We start from the raw sequence: 21,274 nt of genomic DNA, 5'->3' as shown, positions 1-21,274 counted from the left end.
ATAGTACCTACTGGCTATATTTTTTAGGTCTGAGCAAAGGCAAACGTGTGTTTCAGAAGTTAAGGCCTAAAATGTACAGAAGAATTGAATTCGTGACAGGCCAGGAATAAATTAGGGATGATCTCGACGCGTTCGTCTTTCAGTGGGATACTAGGCTGATAATAAAAAATATTTTTATTGGGTAGTGCCGTTGTTGGGGTGCGACGGCCCGAGTCGACTAGATCTGGAGTCTGGAATCTGTACCCACCCTCAATATAGCTTGGTTGCGCAGAAAATTCACACTCGATAAAATGATTTCTCTAAATTAGCGCCCCAATATTTCTGCTCAAAATGTCGGTGACCCCAAACGCTTTAGACCCCAACTTATTAAGTGTATGGCTCTGTTTTTAACCTAATACAAAAACAAAGATAAATATCAATTTACTTATATTTACGTAAAATTCAAGTAAGCAGTAGGTAAATAATAAAATAAATGGGATGAATAAATATTTTGCCTTAATTAAAACTGTGGAACACAAACTCATTTTTGCTGTATTGTTTTTTCGCAATGTTTGGTTCATTTAAACTCACTGGTCTAGAATGAAACTATTTCATATTAATTATTCACCTAATTTACATGTTAAATGTTATATTAATTGGGAGATAACGTGATGCAGTTTATTTCTGCATTGTACTTGACAATTACAATTTTGGTTAATTCCATTTCGTTCCAGTCACAATGTCGTCATATCCTCTTCAAATTGCTGAAACAATAAAATTATTAATAAAAAATAAGCTAATAAAGTACTGAAAGTTTATTTTTAGGAAATACTGCACCATTAAATCACACGTTTGTTAGTATCGTGTTTTAATTCAGATAGGTAAATATTTAAAACAAACTAATTATTTAATCATCTTTCCATTTAATCTAGTAACTAATTGAAAAACAATTAAAAACAGATTCATCATTGTTTTAAACGAAATCATTTTTTTTTATCAGGTTCCGCAGATTTCGCGGTTGACAAGACATGGTTTTAATCCTTATTATGATACCAAATCAATAATATTGCACTCTTTTATCCTCATACAATGTTAACCTCGTCGTAGAAAACCCATTTCTTCAGATTCTTGGGGAAAACCTCGTAAAACATCTTAATGTTCTAAGTTCCTGATTTTGCAATAAATAAAAAGACACCCTATTTTTGTCAGTGGGATGTAAGGACATTTCAGAACGTCACCAAAAAAAAAGCCTTAAGTTTTTTTTAATAAAGACTACTGGGGTTCTCACTACTAGACATAAAGAAAAGAAAAGTCTTACCAATCTCAACGATGAATTCAAGCGTCACCATGATGGCAAAGCCCAGCAGTGAGCACACGAACTGAAGCAGACCGCTGCTGCGCTTCCAGACCTCGAAGAACACCACATACACCAGCGTACCACACGCTAGACCCTGGCAGAAGAAAAAGAGGAATAATAAGTAAGCTAAGAGTTAGTACTAGTTGACTGAATGGATTAGGTCACCACGCCAAGCTCACTGCGCGTGACGTTTCGCGTTTTCGATCCCCGCGCAGGACAAGCATTTGTTTGATCCACGAATGCTTGTTCTGAGTCTGGGTGTCTTTGTGCATGTGATTTGTATGTTTGTGAAACCCTTCGCGATACAATAATTACCTAAAGTTGACTGTGATCGGCTGATAGCAAGTAAAGTAAGTACAGAACTTAGAGATTGAAATTGCTATTTAAAGCCATACATAAAATCCTTTAAAGATTTTATATCAGATCAAGATCAATAAACTGGACTTAGTTCTATTTTTATCTGTGCCGAGGAAGTCCAATATAGTAGCAGTTAACCTTTAATTTCTAGTTCATGCCCTTACAACAGACGTATTTGACCTCAGGCACTTAATAAGTTTAATTCTCAGAGCTGCATTGTTTTGTGTAAATCAAATAATCACAGTGTTTTAACACGCCATTTCAATGTACAAAAACAAGTTGAAAAACAGCACGAATTGACCTGAAAATGTTGTGATTTGTGTTTAAAGCAAATTTTGTTGATACCTACCTTATCTTAATCCGAGTTTCATTACTAATTGTTTTGATATCTTTATAGTTTTAGAAGGATTTTCCGAAATGTAAATCAAAGCATCGTTAAAGTAATCATTCGCTAAGTCTTCGTGTATCATATCTGTCGATCTACCTTTACCAGACGAAATCAAATCAATTAACACTACCACTCATACCGCGATATTATTGCATCATTATAATATATTTATCTTGACATTGCGGTTATGTTTAACTACAGTTGCTGCAATGAACATCTTTCTACAAAACGATCTTTATTGGGAGGCTCATAAGTTATTTCCGAAAAAATCATTAGTTTCTAGGAGAACGTTACTCCCAGACACCCAGATACAAACCTAACGTCGATCACAAAAATACTCTTCCCACGTGGAGATCGAACCCATGTGCACTAGGGATTGGCGCTGTGACTTATGCCATTCGGCTATGATATGCCAGTCTTCCTTCTTGTAGTCTTGTGTACATAATACATAGAAACTTATAGGTTAACATAATATTAGTATAGTAATATAAAAAGCACATGAGCTCACCTGTAATATAACTGAATACAACCCTGCGTCAGCTGCGCCCGCGCCGCCGACCAGTAGGATGCCGACCCCAATGCCCAGAGCTGACATGAATGAGAAGGTGAAGATGTAGACCAAGGACAGCCACCTCTTGGTGCCCGACGCCAGCAGCTCCACGCCGATACAGAACGCGATGATGTACTTGTGTGCTGATACCGCACCGAACATGTACCTGAGGGGAGATAGACAGGAATATAATATGCTAGGTGTTGTTGGCTAAATTATCCCACGGAAACATAAAATCGGGATGGATCCTTATGGTGTTAATCCTGGTAAACTATCTGTGAACCAAGTTTCGTCTAAATCCGTTCAATGGTTTTTGTGTGCAAGAAGAACAAACCTTCATACTTTAGCATTTATATTATAAGTAGAATAATAATAAAAAATTACAGTTTATTTATGCGAATTTATCGGGATCGCTCGCCTAGTTTTGGACCCAACTAGAGTACTTGATCATGAACTGACGCGTCAACATGGATTCTCCTGCAGATACTTATTACGTACTCTAACGGAACTGTACATTACAAAAACGTACTCGTAATAATGTTTGTAATACCTGTATAATATTTGAGAACTCTACAAAGACTCACTCATTACCAAGATACAGTAATATAAATCCCACCAAAAACATTAAATGTAAAAAAATGCCAAGTCTCTCGATGCAGTCTTTCCATCGTAAAAAGTTTTGAGATCTCATAGAAGCCAAGTCCTATTCAAAATATTTTGTAGTTATAAATCAACATTTAGTAATTGTATCAATAGTTTTCTTTATATTATAATTATAGTGACTTGGCAATGAGCACAAGAAGAAACAAATAAAACGGCATATTTGTAGGAGTTGAAAGTTACACACACCGCATGCGTAAACATTAATATCACAAAATTAATTTTCTTTTGGTTTATCCGTGTCGTCCCAACCGAATTTCGGCAACGGCAGTCAGTCTTAGTGTACTCTCGATTCATTTACTTTCATAAAGCGATGGCCCGTAAGGTATTCTTAATTATTGTATTGGAGCATGTAGTCGGTAGTGACCATCATGATTCACACGGGTGAATTTCCCGGACCCAAAAATTGCGTGGCATCGATGAAATCGGTACTAAAAAGCATTGTTATAATGTTCTAACATTTTTTTTTAGGTAGATGACATAAAAATCTATCTGTAGCACTAAATATTTTATTAATATAATTAATAGGTTTTCCAAAAAAAAAAGTTAAACCACATAATCTTTCATCGCCGTGTTTGTCCACGACTCACCTTGATGTATTAAAGTCATCATTGATCAAAAATGTATCGTTATTTATATTAAAACTTAGTTTTATTTGGTTCGTGAATAGTTAGAGTATTGACTCGGAATACATTTATTCAAATATTTACACAATACAACGTATGGTTAATAAAAAACCATTTGTCCCAGAACTACCTTTCATCGCCATGTCCTAAACATATTTGAGAATATTGCATATTCTAACGTTTTGCGTCGCTCCCGTTTTGCGTTAAACGTTGCATATAAGTAACGTCGAAAGGCTAGACAAGGAACGACGTGTGTACGTGCCTGCGTTTTCGAGCTATAATTAAAAGTATTCAATTTTTTTGGTACTGGACATTTTTTCTTTCATCGCCGTGGATAGGTCTAACTTCTATTTCAATAAGTTTTTAATCTCGATTGAGCATTCAATACAATGCCATTTATATTTAGCTTATTTGTAAAGTGTTCATTACTGTGAATTATTACCAGTTTTTTAGTAAATTGAATTATACCCCTTGATTTTCATCGCCGTGCTCTCATTTCCGTGGTTTCCGTGGACAAAATTTGCTATGGCAATGAAAAAAAATACACGGGAATGAAAAAAATATCATCGCCGTGCCTTGTAAAACAGTTTCCTTTCATTGCCGTGGCCACGTGTTTCATTTCCGTGACTTATGTTTGTTTCGCCACTAGACAGGAATGTATCTATTTATAGTTATATTATAAAAATAATATCATGTGTGACTGGATTTTTACACATTATATTCTATTATTATTGCGTATAAATTAATAGTATTTATTTTTGTTTCAATGATTAACTTTATCATTTAAATATTCTTGTACACTATAATAACATTTCATTGCCATGGACGCCTGTTTCATTGCCGTGCATGCATGTTTCATCGCCGTGGCACGGAATTTTCAATCTTGTATATCTCGTTAGTTTTTTAAGCTATCTGCTAGATATTAAGCAAAACTGCATATCTGATCGAAAACTTGAGAAAACACTATTTTTATTGTTCTAAAGTTGAAGAATAAAAAATCCACGGAAATGAAGATTTTTTTGGACCTGTTGAAATTCACCCACACATAACAAATAATCTGATCACTGGTCTCGTCAGTAACATTTGCACATAATTCCAGGCATCAAGCAGCTTTTAATTTGTGCTCATTGCCAAGTCACTATAATTATAATATAAAGAAAACTATTGATACAATTACTAAATGTTGATTTATAACTACAAAATATTTTGAATAGGACTTGGCTTCTATGAGATCTCAAAACTTTTTACGATGGAAAGACTGCATCGAGAGACTTGGCATTTTTTTACATTTAATGTTTTTGGTGGGATCTCATTTATTTTTTGTAAGTGTATTTCTTTCTTTTTTTTTAGGTGTCATAATTTCTAGGACTTCAGCTACTGCTTTGCTTAGAACCCATTCTCTATCTCTATCTCTTTTGTTTCTTCTCTGAGACTTCGTTACTTCTAATGTAAACAAGCTTAAACTTATATATATATGCATATATATATCTACTAGAGTCTGACACGCAAAACATGAGCTAGACAATTTTTAGACATTCTTCATATAGCCACACCAAAATATATATCAAATGTCAGTACATGAATTGTCATTTGCATAAAACGTGTTTACTTTTTTGCTGCGAAATTATTTTAAACCATTAAATATGAAGACTCCTGTTAAGAATGAGGCTAGAAAGCTAATATTCAATATGATTCATAAATTTGATGTGAAAAATAAAGACAATGAACAGATTTTCAATGAAAAAGAACAATGTTTGGTTACAATCTTGCAAGCCATTGGTAAGCACGACACGTTTATCTTGATCCTTTGCTTAATCCTATTACATATTCATATTTGCATGAAACATTTATCTCGCTATCTATGAAAATGTATTCAATGTTTTATATATTTTCGTATTTCTTCAGGAACCGAAAATATAGATGTTAACATTTTTTTAATAATTTTATAATATTTTTTTTGTTGCAGAATGGAATAATTGTATAGAACACGTCATAAAAATCGAAAATAATTACATTGAAACAGATAACATTCTTGAAACGCAACTGAAAAGTTTTACTATAAATGTAAAAGATGATAGTAGTGATAGTGACGAATCTCTTGAAGTAGTTTTTTAGATTCCGATTTTGATTACGAATCACAATAAATAATGTTATAATAACTACGTTTATTTATTTCTCCTCACAATTGCAGAATGCTTATTTACAAAAATGACCCTCCTCATTCTGAGAAGAGGCCCTTGCCCTGCAGTGGGACAGTAATGGGTAGATATTATATACACAAAAATACTATGTTTAAAACGGTTGAGCCATTAAAAATCGTATGATATAAAACGACAATAATATTTGTCCATAATTTATTGATCCATGATGTAAAATCAAATATCAAAATGTATTTTTCTTACTATATACAGTGATACCAGCGCTAGATTTTTTGAATTTGCCGCTTTTTTCCAGGCTCATGTTTCGTATGTCAGACTCTAACTTACAAACTATAGCTAAACTAAACTAAATAACACGTAAAGTTCTCCGAATATCAATTATCACTACAATATTTTTTAGTTTCGAAATGGTTTTTCATAGACAGGTGGCGCTATCAAATGAAAATTATCGAATTATTCTGAAGTACTACTTAGACTGCGCTTTGTAACGAAACCATAGTGCGATTCAGACACGTACAACGCCATCTATCGAGCGCGCTGCATACAATATTTATCGCAATACAATGGAGTTTTAGCTTTATTAATTTAATGAATTATGAATTTTATGTATTAATTTGTATTAATGATAGTCTGTGTATTACATGTATATTATTCTTTTCTATTCTATGTATGTATTCATCCAATTGAATAGGTACTTAAACAACGAACAAAGTTAACAATGCAGTCAAAATCCATACATAATGTTCTTGCCAAACCGCAAATATAAAATTGTTTTCTATGGCATATTATTTTTTAATGTTTTTATAATTTTTCCTTTATATGTGGCTAAGGACCTATCTTGGTGCAAAATTTGAAGTTTCTAAGTCTGCTAGAAGTACCTTAGATTTTTGATGATCTGTCAGTGAGTCAGTGAGTGACAAAATGGTGTAACTTTGATCGACCGTAACTCCTAAACCATTAATTCAATTGGCATGTAATTTCGAACTTAAGCTTGTTCTAATGCCTACTATTATTCCCCGAAAAGCTAAACTCCTAGCTTTGTCCACGTCGAAGATACAGGGGGGGCGAAACAGCCGCGAATCGCTTCGAGAAAAGATGGTACGGCCGTGCCCGTTTTGCTCGAGACTTGTGACTCAAATGGATCAATTTTTGCCATTCAGTGTATACGCCATTTTATTTTTAGCTCGGTGAGACATGACTCTCTCTATTCTCTATACACCGTCTCCCCTATGTAGCTGCAAGAGTCTTGAGAAAGCCGTAGGTTTACAGGTTCTAGGTAGAAATTAAATAATATCCGTAATCCACTCGGAACGATAAAGTTTTTCCTTGTGAAATGGGGATCGTAACTAATTTCCCGTCAGAATATTAATGTCTTAGTTAATCCTCATACCTTGTCTATTTATACATAGTTCAATAACACGTGGTTTTATATTTGAACTCCAAAAAAAAATCAGTGTATAGTAAATGTTTCAGTAACTGCATACCACTATAGATAAAAATACATTGTTTACATTCTAATACACAGAATTAGGCAATTCCCAAACACAGATATCGCTAGACATTTACGTAATAATTTAATCTTTTAAATTTGTTTATTTTCAAACCAATTTATGTATATTATATCTAACGGAAATGCTTATTAATGCATCAGCTTAAACTTTTCCAAGGTATATTGAAGTCGGATTTAGCACTTCCTATTTCAACCTCACACAGCATTTACATGAACCATTAAGCTCTTAAGTTTAGACATGTTATCAATCTGACCTCCACAGCTTACTTCTTGAGTTACATAGTATTCCATAGTTGGACTGGTCATCAGCAGAATTCTAATAAAAACAATATTGCATAAACAAGAAAAAAAACTCGTTCCTTTTATAGATAGACTATAAACTCCATGTTAAGATAAATCTATTTCTGATTTACTTCCGGTTGAATCAAATTTCGTATGTATGCGTCACACTAATTCAATAGATAACAGCCATTATACCAAACGGATGACGATAATTAGGCGATTAGTAGATACTAATTATTGATATGATTCTAATCTAATGACGAACCGCTAGGTGTTAACGACTTTTGTTTTCATTGTCTATACGTGTCCCGATACGATTAAACGTCTACGTCAAAACACGTAGTTTTTGTTTTGACTGAAAAATGTATCATAGATTATGTAGATGCTTTCAAAAGTTCGTCAAATATTCGCGTCTTTAATCGAATGATACATATGTTCCTATTTTGCACTGGATCGTTCAATTGAGTTTGAAAAGTTTGAAGAATTGAAGTCATTAAAAAAACAGTCTTTACATAATCACAGGAGTCTTGTGGCTTGGCTTGATTATATTTATATCAATAAATTTTACATCATTCGATTAACAAATAACAATATTAATGTGTATGACGCATGCATGCGAAATTTAAGCTTAACCGGAAACCAGAAAGATTGTCTAATTTGTCTGGTCCGGTATTCGATTTGATTGCTGTCCGACAGACATGGAACATAGACAAATAGATAGAAGTGTCAAAAACTGGCTAGAACTGGAAACAGTGTTTGATTCTCCTTAGTTGTTTTAACATGCAATAACTAGGACTAAAAATCTATTGCTGGTTAGGGTTACTCTTACGAATCAAATGTCTTGATTCGAAGCTGTATTTAAATATTGCAGTAAGGCCGATGTAACTTGGCGATGGCGCTTCGGAAAAGTGATTCAAGTTTATTACGGCTAGATGAAAATATACAAGGTTGTTGTGCGAAACAGGGACAGCAATATTTTGTAACTCTTTCCTGACGTGCGAAGTTACAACGGTCATACTGAACCTATGTGCTACGGTTGATCGTCATCACCAAACCTACATATACGCGTCTAAACGTCGCTTCCTGCTACTTTTCTGTTCTATGGTCTTATAGTACGAGTATAGTAAGGATTACTAAAAGGGACTAACACAAAAAAGCTTACAATAAAAACATAAAAACAAGAACAATAATAACGATATGACCTGATAACAACAAACTACGTGCGAAATAAAACTAAACAAATCAATCAATAAATCTTAAAGATAATCAAGGTTTATAACAAATAAAAAGCAATACAGGCAAAGGGCAATAACATTAAACGAGTAAAGGATTATGAAGAAACAGTTTATCATTAATTCGTCATGATTACTCGTAAAGATTAAAGGAAAAACATCATCGTTTCTTTAGATATCTGTCAATAGAAAAAGTGGAGCAATACTATCATTGATATTATTTGTTTGTAAAACATAACACTTCGTTAATAATGTAATAAACACAATCTTTGCTGATTGAGAACCATAATACTATCGGCAATAAATTAGAATTGTGCAATTAGAGAAATTGTAAAAACATCGTCCTCGTTGTTTGATATTCTGTTTGCGTTACTTGTAAGATGTCCTAAAGCAAAGCTGGTATTTACTTGTCCTAGATGACTGATAAACTTACTTATATATTTCTAAATACATCAGGACACAGAACAAATGATCATGCTCACCACACAAACTTTCGTCCTGGGAATTGAACCACGACCTCTGCTTAGCAGTCAGCACAACTAACCACTAGGCTTAAAAAACCGGTCAAAGCTATAGTAGACCTAAAATGACATTAATATTAGATAGTTATGACTAGTTCTTTCTACTGTCGCTAATCTTTAATCTATCTATATACTAATATATAAAGCTGAAGAGTTTGTTTGTTTGTTTGTTTGAACGCGCTAATCTCAGGAACTACTGGTCCAAATTGAAAAATTATTTTTGTGTTGAATAGACCATTCATCGAGGAAGGCTTTAGGCTATAAACCATCACGCTGCGACTAATAGGAACGAAGATACAATGGAAAATGTGAAAAAGGGCATTTAGGTATAAATCATAACTTATATCTTCTACCCACGGGGACGAAGTCGCGGGCAACAGCTAGTACTAATATATAAAGCTGAAGAGTTTGTTTGTTTGAACGCGCTAATCTCAGGAACTACTGGTCCAAATTGAAAAAATATTTTTGTGTTGAATAGACCATTAATCGAGGAAAGCTTTAGGCTATAAACCATCACGCTACGACTAATAGGAGCGAAGATACAATGGAAAATGTGGGAAAAACAGGGCAGGTATAAATCAAAACTTATATCTTCTACCCACGGGGACGAAGTCGCGGGCAACAGCTAGTTAATTATATATTTGTACTCATGTTTTAACTCCTTAATGTTTTGCTTTACTTTAAACTCAAAGTGGCGAACTGCATATAATAAAAACTTAATCTTTATTACCGTCGACATATCCTAGTTGGTTATCCTCACAATACTTTTGTGTCTTACATATTAATGTGTATAATTAACTTTTTTAAACTTCAAGAGATTGTTTTATTTTTATTACTATTTATATTATACATATAAGTACTTATATTATTTCTAAGTAACAAATCTACTTCAACATATATGTATATGTGGGAAATACTATTATGTAACAAAGTTCATTAAAAACATGTAGGTTTTTATGAAATCCGCAAGTGATCATCAAAAAGCCCCAGTTTTTCTTGGCGTTTTTATTAAACGATCTTGTACAAAATGAATGGAACTTTATATCATAAAGTAAAGGTTTAAAACATGTTTTTTAATAAATAAATAAATCCTGGGACAACTCACACACGGTTATCTGATCCCAAGCTAAGCAGAGCTTGTGTTATGGTAACCAGACAACTGATAAACTTACTTATATATTTCTAAATACATACATATTATAGATATATTACACCCAGACACCAGAACAAATGATCATGCTCATCACACAACATTTGTCTTGGACGGGAATCGACCTCCGGTATAGCAGTCAGCTTCACTAACCACTAGACCAACAAGCCCGTCGCGAAACCTTTTTTTGTTTAGACAACTCACGCACTTCACAAGACAGACACAAAGACACCCAAACTAAAATTTGTATTGTACACTTGTACCTATGTATATGTATCTCTCTGCCTAGCAAATAACCTATCTGAATAATCATCATGAATAGGCATCTTCGCATCTCTGATATTTGCTCAATCATTAAACTAACACCTTCTTATGGATAGGAAAATATCTATAGGTACCAACTGTCAAATAATACTATCAACTATTATACGTTTTTTAAAAAACAATAGAATGTAGGAACTTGAACCTCAGACACGATTCGAAAGGACGTGACGTACGATGGATAAAATTGAGCTCCTAGTCAGTGCTTCCCCGGTAACGTAATAACCTGGAGTCACAGGATAGAATTATTATTTTTCCATTGTAATATCTTATCTAATTGCAAAAAATCGCCTATATAGTATGAAATAGTTCTGCATCTACTTTGGATTCTTCATGACTGTTCTCCCATAGAATGAATGATCCCTGGTGGATTCTAAATCACATTTAAATTAAAATTCCCAAAAGGCCTCTGCATCTCGGACCTGGGTCCCAGTGAACACTTTAAAGAAGCCCGGTTCTCTTCTCTTGACGTTAGCCCGTGAATGAGAAGAGATTCATATAATCTAACAAACAGTCAATGAGTTCTTAACTCCATGGGATTTCTCTAACAATATCCAGAGATACTTGAGATTAAGCTTTCAATCCAAGTATTATCAATGATTTGACAGCTGTCGTAATTGGGCTTTAGATAAGAAGTACGTGCCGTTCAGCACACGAGGTATAAACGATTCGTCAGAAACATCTAACGTTCTCAATACTCGTAGTAACGAGATCTTACGTTATTGTGACATTGTACGTTACGACGATAAAGATTCATTGAAAAAAAGGCGAAATTATCGTATTAGTTGCGATACATTGCCGGCGATAATAAATAATGTTTGATGCCGAAGCTTTGCGGGTCGTCAATGTATAGCAAAATGCCAAACTTTTCGTTATTCGTCTAAATGAGCCTATATTCGCATCTCGATAGATACTAAAAAGAAAATTTATCAAGAAAAACGACTCAAGGTTGATCTTGTAAGCCGATAATAATACATATGAGCAATACTTTGTATTAGGTTATAAGAATACCTACCTACATACGTTAACATTGTTCCTATGCAAATATACATATCTAGATTGTATATTGTGGTTTACCTTGTCAAGAAGGGTTAAGACAACTTTAATCGAGATCTGGAATTTTATGACGCCATTTCTTAGCTTACTTGCAAATCCTCCAACTTACAAATAAGACTTATAGTATAAAAAATTAGAAATAAGTTTGTAAAATCTATCAAAACAGCTGTGATTAGAGAACGTCATACGAACCGTACGCCGCAGTCAAAATAAAAATAATCTAATCAGTCATTCCCCCAAGCTTGTTTATTTGTCCAAAACCAGATTCTAGAGCAGGCAATCTTAAAGAATGTCGCCTTAATGCACCTTATCAATCACTATTAAAATAAACATTGCCGTAACCATGTCAATAGAGCAAACTATTAAGGTGTTTTTTTTTACAAAATCTGTAATTCTTTGGGAGAGACTAAGTAAACCTAATAAAAAAATGCAAGATAAAGAAATCTTTGCTTCTGTATTAAGTCAACTACTACTCTACCAAAATAATTAGGTACTGGAAGATCATCTATCTCAAATATTTCAATCGCACAAAACCTTGCAAGTTTAGAATAATGTACATACCACACGTTTCCTATAGACGACTCCAACCCAACTGCGAGACCCTCAAAGAGCTCATGAATTGATAGAGCCAGTACGATGAGAAGTCCTCGCAATGCAGACACCACACCATCTTCTGCTTCTACAGGCAGATGGCTATGCCCAGCATGCTTGGTACCACTCTCCAGTTCCTTAGGGTGACTGGAGTCAGCAGCTTCTACAGCTGGTATTGAGGCAGAGTCTTTCCTTAATGTAAAAGGTTTAGCGGTCTCGTTGTCAGCCTTCTTGGTCTCCCGGCTGTTGATATAGAGGTGCACCAGCTCCTCTATTAAGTACATCATGAAGAAACCTCCACACATGATCAGTCCGGCGAGAAAAAGCGGTATCTCTGGGAGTTCGCCAGATTCTGGAAATAGAGATGGAAATACGTCAAATTATGGAATCAATGCATGGCAAATATTATTAGAGCATTTAGATGTATTATTTTTTTGGAATAACCCTTTGGCCTTTGCCAAAAAATGTGCCAATTGTCGGGTCACAAAATCATGTCCGCCAAAATATTGGCTATAGATGGTTTTGTCTGTTAAGACTTTAAGACTAAAATGATGTCTAACGATAATCTTTTTCATATTCTAACAGCGTATGTATATATCTCCTTATTTAAAAGACCCTGCACATGGAATTAATTTTGTCGCCGACATTAGATCCCCAATCATTGTTTCCTCTGCGTGCGCGGTGTGTGGGTTGTCAACAGTTATAACGACGTGTTTACAGGCAGATTACCTACAATTTACACGGATTTTCTTTACAAACAGAAATACAACACGCGTTATATTTACCTACTGCTCTATCTTTCGGTCATTTTTCACGACTTCTTTGTGCCAATATGAGAAAATGTCTAGACATTAATTATAAGGTCATTTTTTGTTTGAATACGTTAATTATCTTATCAATTTTCTAGATTGAAAGTTTATTGTAAAATTATCCTTATTTTGGCCATAATTTTGCAACTGTTGCTTATCAAAATCATGACTGCACATTTTGATGTATTATGTATACAGCATGATTCGGAAAAGCTCACTCATATTTATTTAAAATAACATTTATGGGTACAATGAGTAATGTGCATGACAATTAAGAAAATTCTGCGCGAAAGCCTTTGTTAATTATTCAAGGTCTACCATAATTATTGGAATACAAAGATTATATGTATACAAAGATTTTTAGATTTTTCCTATTTCGATGTGGGGATTCAATTTCGAACAAACTAGACCAAAACCCTAACCACCTATAGAGAAGACCTACAAATGCGACCTTGATCAATTACGCAGGAATGTCATATTAAAAGAGTAGACTAGGCCCAAGGGATTAAGCAGAAAGCATAAATAAATCTCTAAAAACTCAACCAAACAAAATGGAATTGTATTTCATGCGTCACAAGATACATATTTACTGTGACGTGCTCCACAATTACATGTTAGACTGAAACGTCACAACAGCTGTGTACATCAGAAAATCAGAACAGATATTATATTGTGTACACGATAATGATATTTTTGAAGGGCATCGCTCTTGTGTACGGGTATGTGAACAAAAGAATTAATCGATTATTTTCAATTCGTATTCAAAATCATACCTTTTTAATCAAAACGGGCAGTCGCTTTAAAACAAAGTTTTGTAGACCGAATTTGGCTCTGTTCATTGACTGAATATGAATGCTTTTTGATATTTGTCAGGGTTAAAGTAAAGTAAGAAATAAACATCACACTTTGCTCACCAGCTGTTCGGTTTTATCTTACAGATTCATGATACTAGTATAGATTCAAATTTCTTAAATACCAATTGCCTTAAATACTTATCTTAATAGAACTAGGAAAGAAACATATTATATTGGTGCCTAATTTGTTAAAAGTATCAACAAGCATAGTCCACATTGTAAGGAAGGTATTACGAAGACGGGCATTGAACCTTGAGGACTTTACAGAGCCCATGGTTTATATTTAAGTACCCATAAATTTCCCATTACCTAAACAGTCTAAATTATAACAGTTAGTAACGAATCCATTAAGTACATATATATGATTAGCGAAGGGCCAAATATGTGACCCCTGACTTGAAATACAGGTTTCCTAAAGATCCGGTCGTCCTTAGTTAACTACCTTTACAAGTGCACTATAAGTGTGATGGAACGACACAAAACACACTTACATTAGTAGTGCCTACTAGCATTGGTATCATTGGGTAATTACTTCTTCTTTAATTTATATTATTAACGGCGTTCCGCATGTTAAAAAAACGGGAAGAATTTAACTATCCAACAGATACCAGCGCTAGTAATACAATACTTGTAAGACAGTAGTTCAACCTCCTTTCAATTTAAACATATTCTTTTGTAGCTTGATTTTAGATTAAACACAGCTGGTAAGACCATTGGAGTCTAAGTCAAAGGTTGGAGGTTCGACCCGAAAACGCACCAATGTCTCTTCGATTTAATTGCAAAGTAGATAATTATCTCTTGCTAAAACGATGAGAGAATAAGGTGAGGAAACTGGAACACCTATGATTTGAAGAGTGTATAAAGTTACTTTCTCACGATCAAACCCATATAAGGTTTTAAACTCTGACACTAGGTTCAATCTTTAATTGTCGGATTACACTAGGTTTAATCGTTTCTCTAATCGTTGTCTAAAACCGTCGTAACTACCTGTAATTAAAAGCCCTATCTCGAGTAAGGATGACATAGAAATTGCAGTTAGATAGAGTCCATAGCTGACAGAAGCATATGTCGCTATAAACTAATTTCTGAAAAATAATCTGTCTGTGAAGCACTGAGTCGCACTGAAGCACGCAGTCACTGCAATAATAAAACTTTATTTAATCAGCCAATACGTGCAAACTCCCTTAATTTACCGCAATAAAGGATTAAGAATCGATTGTACCTAAAGCAATAGTCTCGTATGCCTTAAGCTCTGATAACTAGGCACGTAGTCATGGCTCCAATAAACCATAAAACTTTATCTTCATTGTGCAATACATTCATCAATAGCTACTTATAGCTTCCATATAATACTAGAAAATAATAAAAATCGATGATACAGGTACTTGGTTATCGAGGTACCCTAAATTGTACAATGTAGATACGTTAGGGTATCAATAAACTTTATCTCCTTCAATCAATACGTGCGTTAAATCACAAGCTAGGAAAAATTGTTTATCTGTTTAGTCTCCTTGTATGTAAGCTTTGATATCTGAACACGAAGTAATGGCATCATTAATCCGTTAAACTATATCTTTATCAATACGTGCATCAAGCCACAAGTCGATCACAATTCCAGATAATTCACCTTCTTAGAGGGGTAAAGCTGCTCTCGTCTCATGTGGATTAAAAGATCGAGAGCGTGGGTTTTTACCAACCAAGTCAACGGAAACCAAGTCATTCATTGTCACCTAGAAGAATAACCCAGAAATCGCTTAAACCACTCGATATAAGCCCTTTTTTCTCCAAGGAATGTGTTACAAATTTTTTCGGAGAACGAAACTGCTTGTATCTAGGTCAGAATAAAGTTTTTCTTCTATAATTTCTAGGCATCTCGATCTTATCCCCAGAACATTATTGAATAATTTATCATTACGTGCCTCACACCACCAGCCTAGAAATTCTATATTAAACCTAGGAAAGGATTAACCCACTTATGCATAAGTATCATCTCGTAGTCTCGTATAACGATCATGAGAGAATCGTTTACATTTTGACAAGATCGCTATGATAAGGATCGATAACGTGAGATTTTTTTTCATTTTCCTTAAACGTCGGTTTATACGTACCTATGTATAAAGAGTTTAAAGGACAAGAAGTCTTCAGTTTAGTCTGCCAAATATGAGGAATAGCACAGTTGCGAAATGACTTTCCTTCGGATTTTTTCAGGATTAACTAATATTGAAGTAATAACTGTTTAAAAAGTTAAAAGGAAGCAGTTACCGTTACAGTATGCGTCAACATGAAAAATAGGAACCATAGGTACAGGTATTTCCTCTTCAATCCTATTTACCTCTTTTTCCTGTTACTTAATTACTTTCATCGTTCAAAATGTAAGTGTGTATGAGTTTAGTCTGCTTAAAAAGGGATTAAAACATGTCTCTTGATGTTTCGATTAGCAGCCAATCAACTGTCGATAACCGATTTAATTGAGCTAATTATGTACCTAAGTTCTGGGTTAGATTAGGAATTATATTCATTCATTATAATATTTAATACAAAACACAACGTAAACGTAGATTTTTCTTGAATACAATAGTGCCTTGATTCCTGCAGTTTTGTTTTCGCCAGTTTTCCGGATCGATAAAGCCTAAATTACTATTTTTATGACTGGACAACCTACTGCGTTTAACAAAAGACGGAAGTTATTTTACCATATTGACACGGTCAAGTAATCTATCCTCTATAAATCTCTTTAACTTTTCTACTCATTATCCACAGCTGATTTTCTCACGGTGCAGGCATAATTGACCTTATAGGCACAAACATGTCCATATGACGTAAGGCACAAATGTTATGAACAGTGACCTTTGATGCCGCTCATGCTGTCACCTGTCCAAAGCTCATCACTCTTTCGTGGAGGGTCATATAATACTGATTAGTTCATAGTCGAGAAACGAACAAAACGTCAAGGACACGCAATACATTATTTGATTGGTTATACTGCATCTGAATAAAATGCTGTTTAGCTACGGATTAAAGAGGTAAATATTATTCACACGTGTGTAATGTTTTCATAGGTTTTTTTTTATTATTTTATATGAATACTTTTATAAGCTTTATTGAATAAGTGGAGTTTTAACCGCTGCACGCTGCCGGCTAATAATTATCAGTGGAAATACTGCATGGTTTTTCCTATCATTTAAAAAGGAGCACAGACAGTAAAAGATTTTGATCTATTCGAATTATTCATTAATCAGATCAAAATCTTTTTTGGACGTTAATAATTCCGTTAATACGACGTTCGTCCGACGTTAATAAGCCCTCATCAGTCAGTTTATGACTTTTTAATAAAAAATATTTAAATCAGGACACTATTAATGTCATTATTAATCCGATTAATTTTAATGCAATTTAAAATTACTGGCATCCTATTAATATAACACTTCGATAGTTATAACTAGGTGTAATTTGATTTTACATGAAACGCAAATTTAAAACCGGGTAAAGAGATTTCGATCAATCTTATCAAGGACCGTTTAGTCTAGTATAAAAAAGGAAACTCATTTAATATATTATGCTTATTGAAAATAACTTGTTTTATCAATATTTGAAAAAGGATCGTCTAAAAAGGACCTTATCATCAAATAAGTCGCTCAAAGTCAATGCTCAAAGCATTTACAACAGTCGTAACCACAGATAATATTCACACGGTGTTATGACTAACATTCTGACAATGTTCACAACCGAACTCGACCTTTCACCAGTTAGATCCATTAGATTCTTTATTCAAACTTTTATCTGGCCGTTGGCACCGTAACTTTAGAAAGTTTAGCACGTAATTATAAGCCAATTATGCGTACGGAATTATCTAATAGAATTGTGTAACAAAACCTCGTATTTTTATCCAGGTTTTGAACAATTTAAGTTATAAATAGACGTGACCTTGCATGTTAAGGAGTAACTCTAGTATACTGTAAGAATCTTTCGTCCTCTGAATGGATTTTTGGAGAGCGATGAATAGTCGTATATTTCATAATGGTTGAAATTCAAGTGGATATTTTTTTTTGCATGCATTATTTAAGGAATAGGTAACAGGTAGGGAGTCACTATAAGTAGGTACTAAAAACAGGACTTAAGTGGGTAACTAGTTAGGTAGGTATGAGGCAAAATGTTTAAAGGATATCCGTTTAAATATTTTGCAATTGCAATAGAACTTGGCAGTTTAATACATTTTGCAGCAGAATATAACATAGATACGCTACGCAATCAGAGGTTTATGCTAGAACATTTTAAATATACCAAAAAAAGCTACAATTTGCTTTATAAATAACGTGATGATTGCGTCAGGAATTTCAAATGAAATGTGGAATATAACTGACGAAATATGTCAGTAGCATCCTAGTTATTGTATATATATGGTCAAGCTAACAGCCTAATAAAGACACATTAGCACAAGAGTGTGAAAACGACATTATACTTGTTAGCTATAGGATTATAATACATTGGTTCGGACTACAGAATAAGCTAGAAATTGTTAATAACCAGTTTATTGATTAACAAGAAATTGTGTTACTCCCTTTCTCTACACGTAGGTACTTATCTACTATTGAACTACAAACCCTAACATTTGTAACGCTTTTCGAAAGAACTAATCTTAAATCAAATAGACTTTTTTTCTTTTAAATTAGTTTTCATAATTTGGTTTTAAATGGTTACCTAGGCCTAGGTAAGATTCTTATAATACTTAACAACGTAAATACTTGGTGCCATTTTCGCACACATTTTTGGCACTTGCAGAAATAATGGCGCTAAAGGAAGTTGAAACGGTTAGGCTTAAATAATAACCTATAGGGCACGACAAACCTATTTCACACTTATCACTTCGCTATTCTATGAACACAAAGATATTTTTAAACAGAATACTATCGATACAAGTAAACAAAAAAAGCGTAGGTACAACCGACCTCAAATAAAAAAACTACTATGCCAAAATTTATTAAATTAGGGCATCAAACTACAGCTTTTTCACGATAAAAGAAAAATGAATCAAATTTGAATATCGGTTCATGCAGTCCGTAGCTCTGAGGTAACAAACATATAAAAAAAGGGAAAAAACAGACAAATTGAGAACCTCCGCCTATTTGAAATCGGTTGAAAATAACTTGTTAAATTCGTCTGTGATATTTTCGGTGCGACATTTAAAGACGCCTACTTTTATAAAGCCCACGTAAATGCAGCACAAGCGTTGCTTTCTAACAATTACCATTCATGTTTCTGACCTAAATATACCGTTGGAAAAACTGTATTTAACATTCCAAACTCCCCACATCGTACCTTTCCATAAAATTTTAGGTGAATGGTATTAAACTAGTTATAAATAAAGCAGCGATAGGTACCGAAAAAAAATTACGGATTGTATTTTTTGGGGATAATTTTTATGCACTAAATTTTAAAAAATGCTGAGGACACTGCTGGATTGCTTTTTTTGAGAAGAGACTTTCCTTTAATTTAAACTGTTATAAATTCTCTGCGATAAATAATAAGTAAAATAAATACCTATTTATTATTGTTCCCATGAACATGTAAACAATAATGTAAGAATGTGAATGTAGAGAGAGATTAGTTTACACATGAATGTTACACAAATATTAATTGCGACGATAATATTTATTTTAGTTGTCATTAATATCTAAAGAGGTCGTGGGACCTGTGTGAGACTTCTTTTAGAAGGCAAACGAAAGTACGACGGAAGTGAATATATAAAAAGAAAGGAAGATGTTGAAAAAAATAACATAAATAAAGAAACTCTTCATAATAAAACGGCCCAGCTGACTCAATACAAATACCTTAGATAAAACACATGCATTTGTATTTAATAGGTTAAATTCTCATTTCAGAATGCACCTAACCAAATAAAATTTAACAACACAACAATAAGTAGTACCAAGCATGGTAAATTAAACCGTGTAATAGCCATTTTACAATTTCATACCGGCAATAAAAATAAATTATGTAAACTTACCTTGCAATAATTCAATGTTTTCATCAACTTCGGGTAGTAAGTGCATGAAGGTGGTGGCGAAGAGTACACCTCCTCCGAAGGCCAGTAGCCCCATCACCAGCTGGTTGGTGGAGCGAAGGTCGGAATCACTCGGCTTGAACCAGTCGTACTTTAAGGATATCAGCATCGGCAGACATCCTACCAACATGGATATCGCGAAGAGGCACACCATCGTTACAATTTTGGCCGTCAGCGCCTCGGCTGCGATCTCCGCTGTATCCATTATTAAACTCATTTTAATTTAATTTAAAATAATATTTTTGTCTCGCAGTTAATGTTTCGATCGGTTGTCGCACAGTATGTTGCGCACGCGACGCTGTCTGATCAACGATCAGTCGACTGAGCTTCCTGCGCTCCTGCGCTTGTAGGCGGGCTCTTGATAACAACTCATAATTAATGATAAAAATGACAGTAGGTAGTTTGTTCGCTGTCTCACAATAAGCCGCTGAGTATTATAATCATCTGTAGTATCAGAAATCTAAACGGCATCATCTGTTCAACTGGTGTCGTTAGAACAATGCCGCTTAAAAAGTAATGTTAAATATTTTAAGAACTTAACGAATGGTGCATAAAAATGTTAAGTGTACGGATATACATTTTATAACCGACCGACTACATTATGTACCTACTATATATAAAGTAGGTTGGTACGTCCGTGTAATTGTAGTTAATAGAAAACCTTAACTCTAAATATTATTATGAATAAAATTTGACTGGTAAAACAAATATTGAACCTTTTTGGGTGCCATGCTCAAAGGGTAGAAACACAACACTTTGACTAAAGCTCCGCTCTAAGTGTCCCGAACAGTCTGTCCGGCGAAAACTATTA

The 21,274-nt window shown here is 34.1% G+C and overlaps 1 protein-coding gene and 1 long non-coding RNA gene across 2 annotated transcripts; one reads left to right on the top strand and one right to left on the bottom strand.

Moving 5' to 3' along the window:
• Window positions 1–494: 494 nt before the first annotated feature.
• Window positions 495–20,798, bottom strand: LOC113498470 (zinc transporter ZIP1-like). Its single transcript, XM_026878474.1, has 5 exons — window positions 20,407–20,798; window positions 12,710–13,091; window positions 2,590–2,797; window positions 1,298–1,430; window positions 495–743 (listed from the first exon to the last, which is right to left on the bottom strand). Exons 1-5 carry the CDS (start codon window positions 20,678–20,680, stop codon window positions 736–738), a joined length of 1,005 nt encoding a protein of 334 aa, XP_026734275.1. The 5' UTR covers window positions 20,681–20,798; the 3' UTR covers window positions 495–735.
• LOC113498473 lies at window positions 5,416–6,076 on the top strand. Its single transcript, XR_003401023.1, has 2 exons — window positions 5,416–5,696; window positions 5,884–6,076. It is a non-coding gene; the product is annotated as an uncharacterized LOC113498473 (long non-coding RNA).
• Window positions 20,799–21,274: the final 476 nt, after the last annotated feature.

This window comes from Trichoplusia ni, chromosome 11 (genome assembly GCF_003590095.1).
Source record: "Trichoplusia ni isolate ovarian cell line Hi5 chromosome 11, tn1, whole genome shotgun sequence".
NCBI lineage: Eukaryota > Metazoa > Arthropoda > Insecta > Lepidoptera > Noctuidae > Trichoplusia > Trichoplusia ni.
Note: the sequence above shows the minus strand (reverse complement) of the source record. Positions and strands in the feature narration are given on the sequence as shown.

What these genes read in the sequence shown, in the direction of transcription:
- LOC113498470 (XM_026878474.1), bottom strand. Translation starts at nt 20,680, where the DNA reads ATGAGTTTAATAATGGATACAGCGGAGATCGCAGCCGAGGCGCTGACG. An exon ending in TCGTCTATAGGAAACGTGTG is followed by an intron (nt 2,798 to 12,709) that starts GTATGTACATTA and finishes ATCTCCCCTCAG; the next exon opens with GTACATGTTCGGTGCGGTAT. An exon ending in TGTATTCAGTTATATTACAG is followed by an intron (nt 1,431 to 2,589) that starts GTGAGCTCATGT and finishes TTCTTCTGCCAG; the next exon opens with GGTCTAGCGTGTGGTACGCT.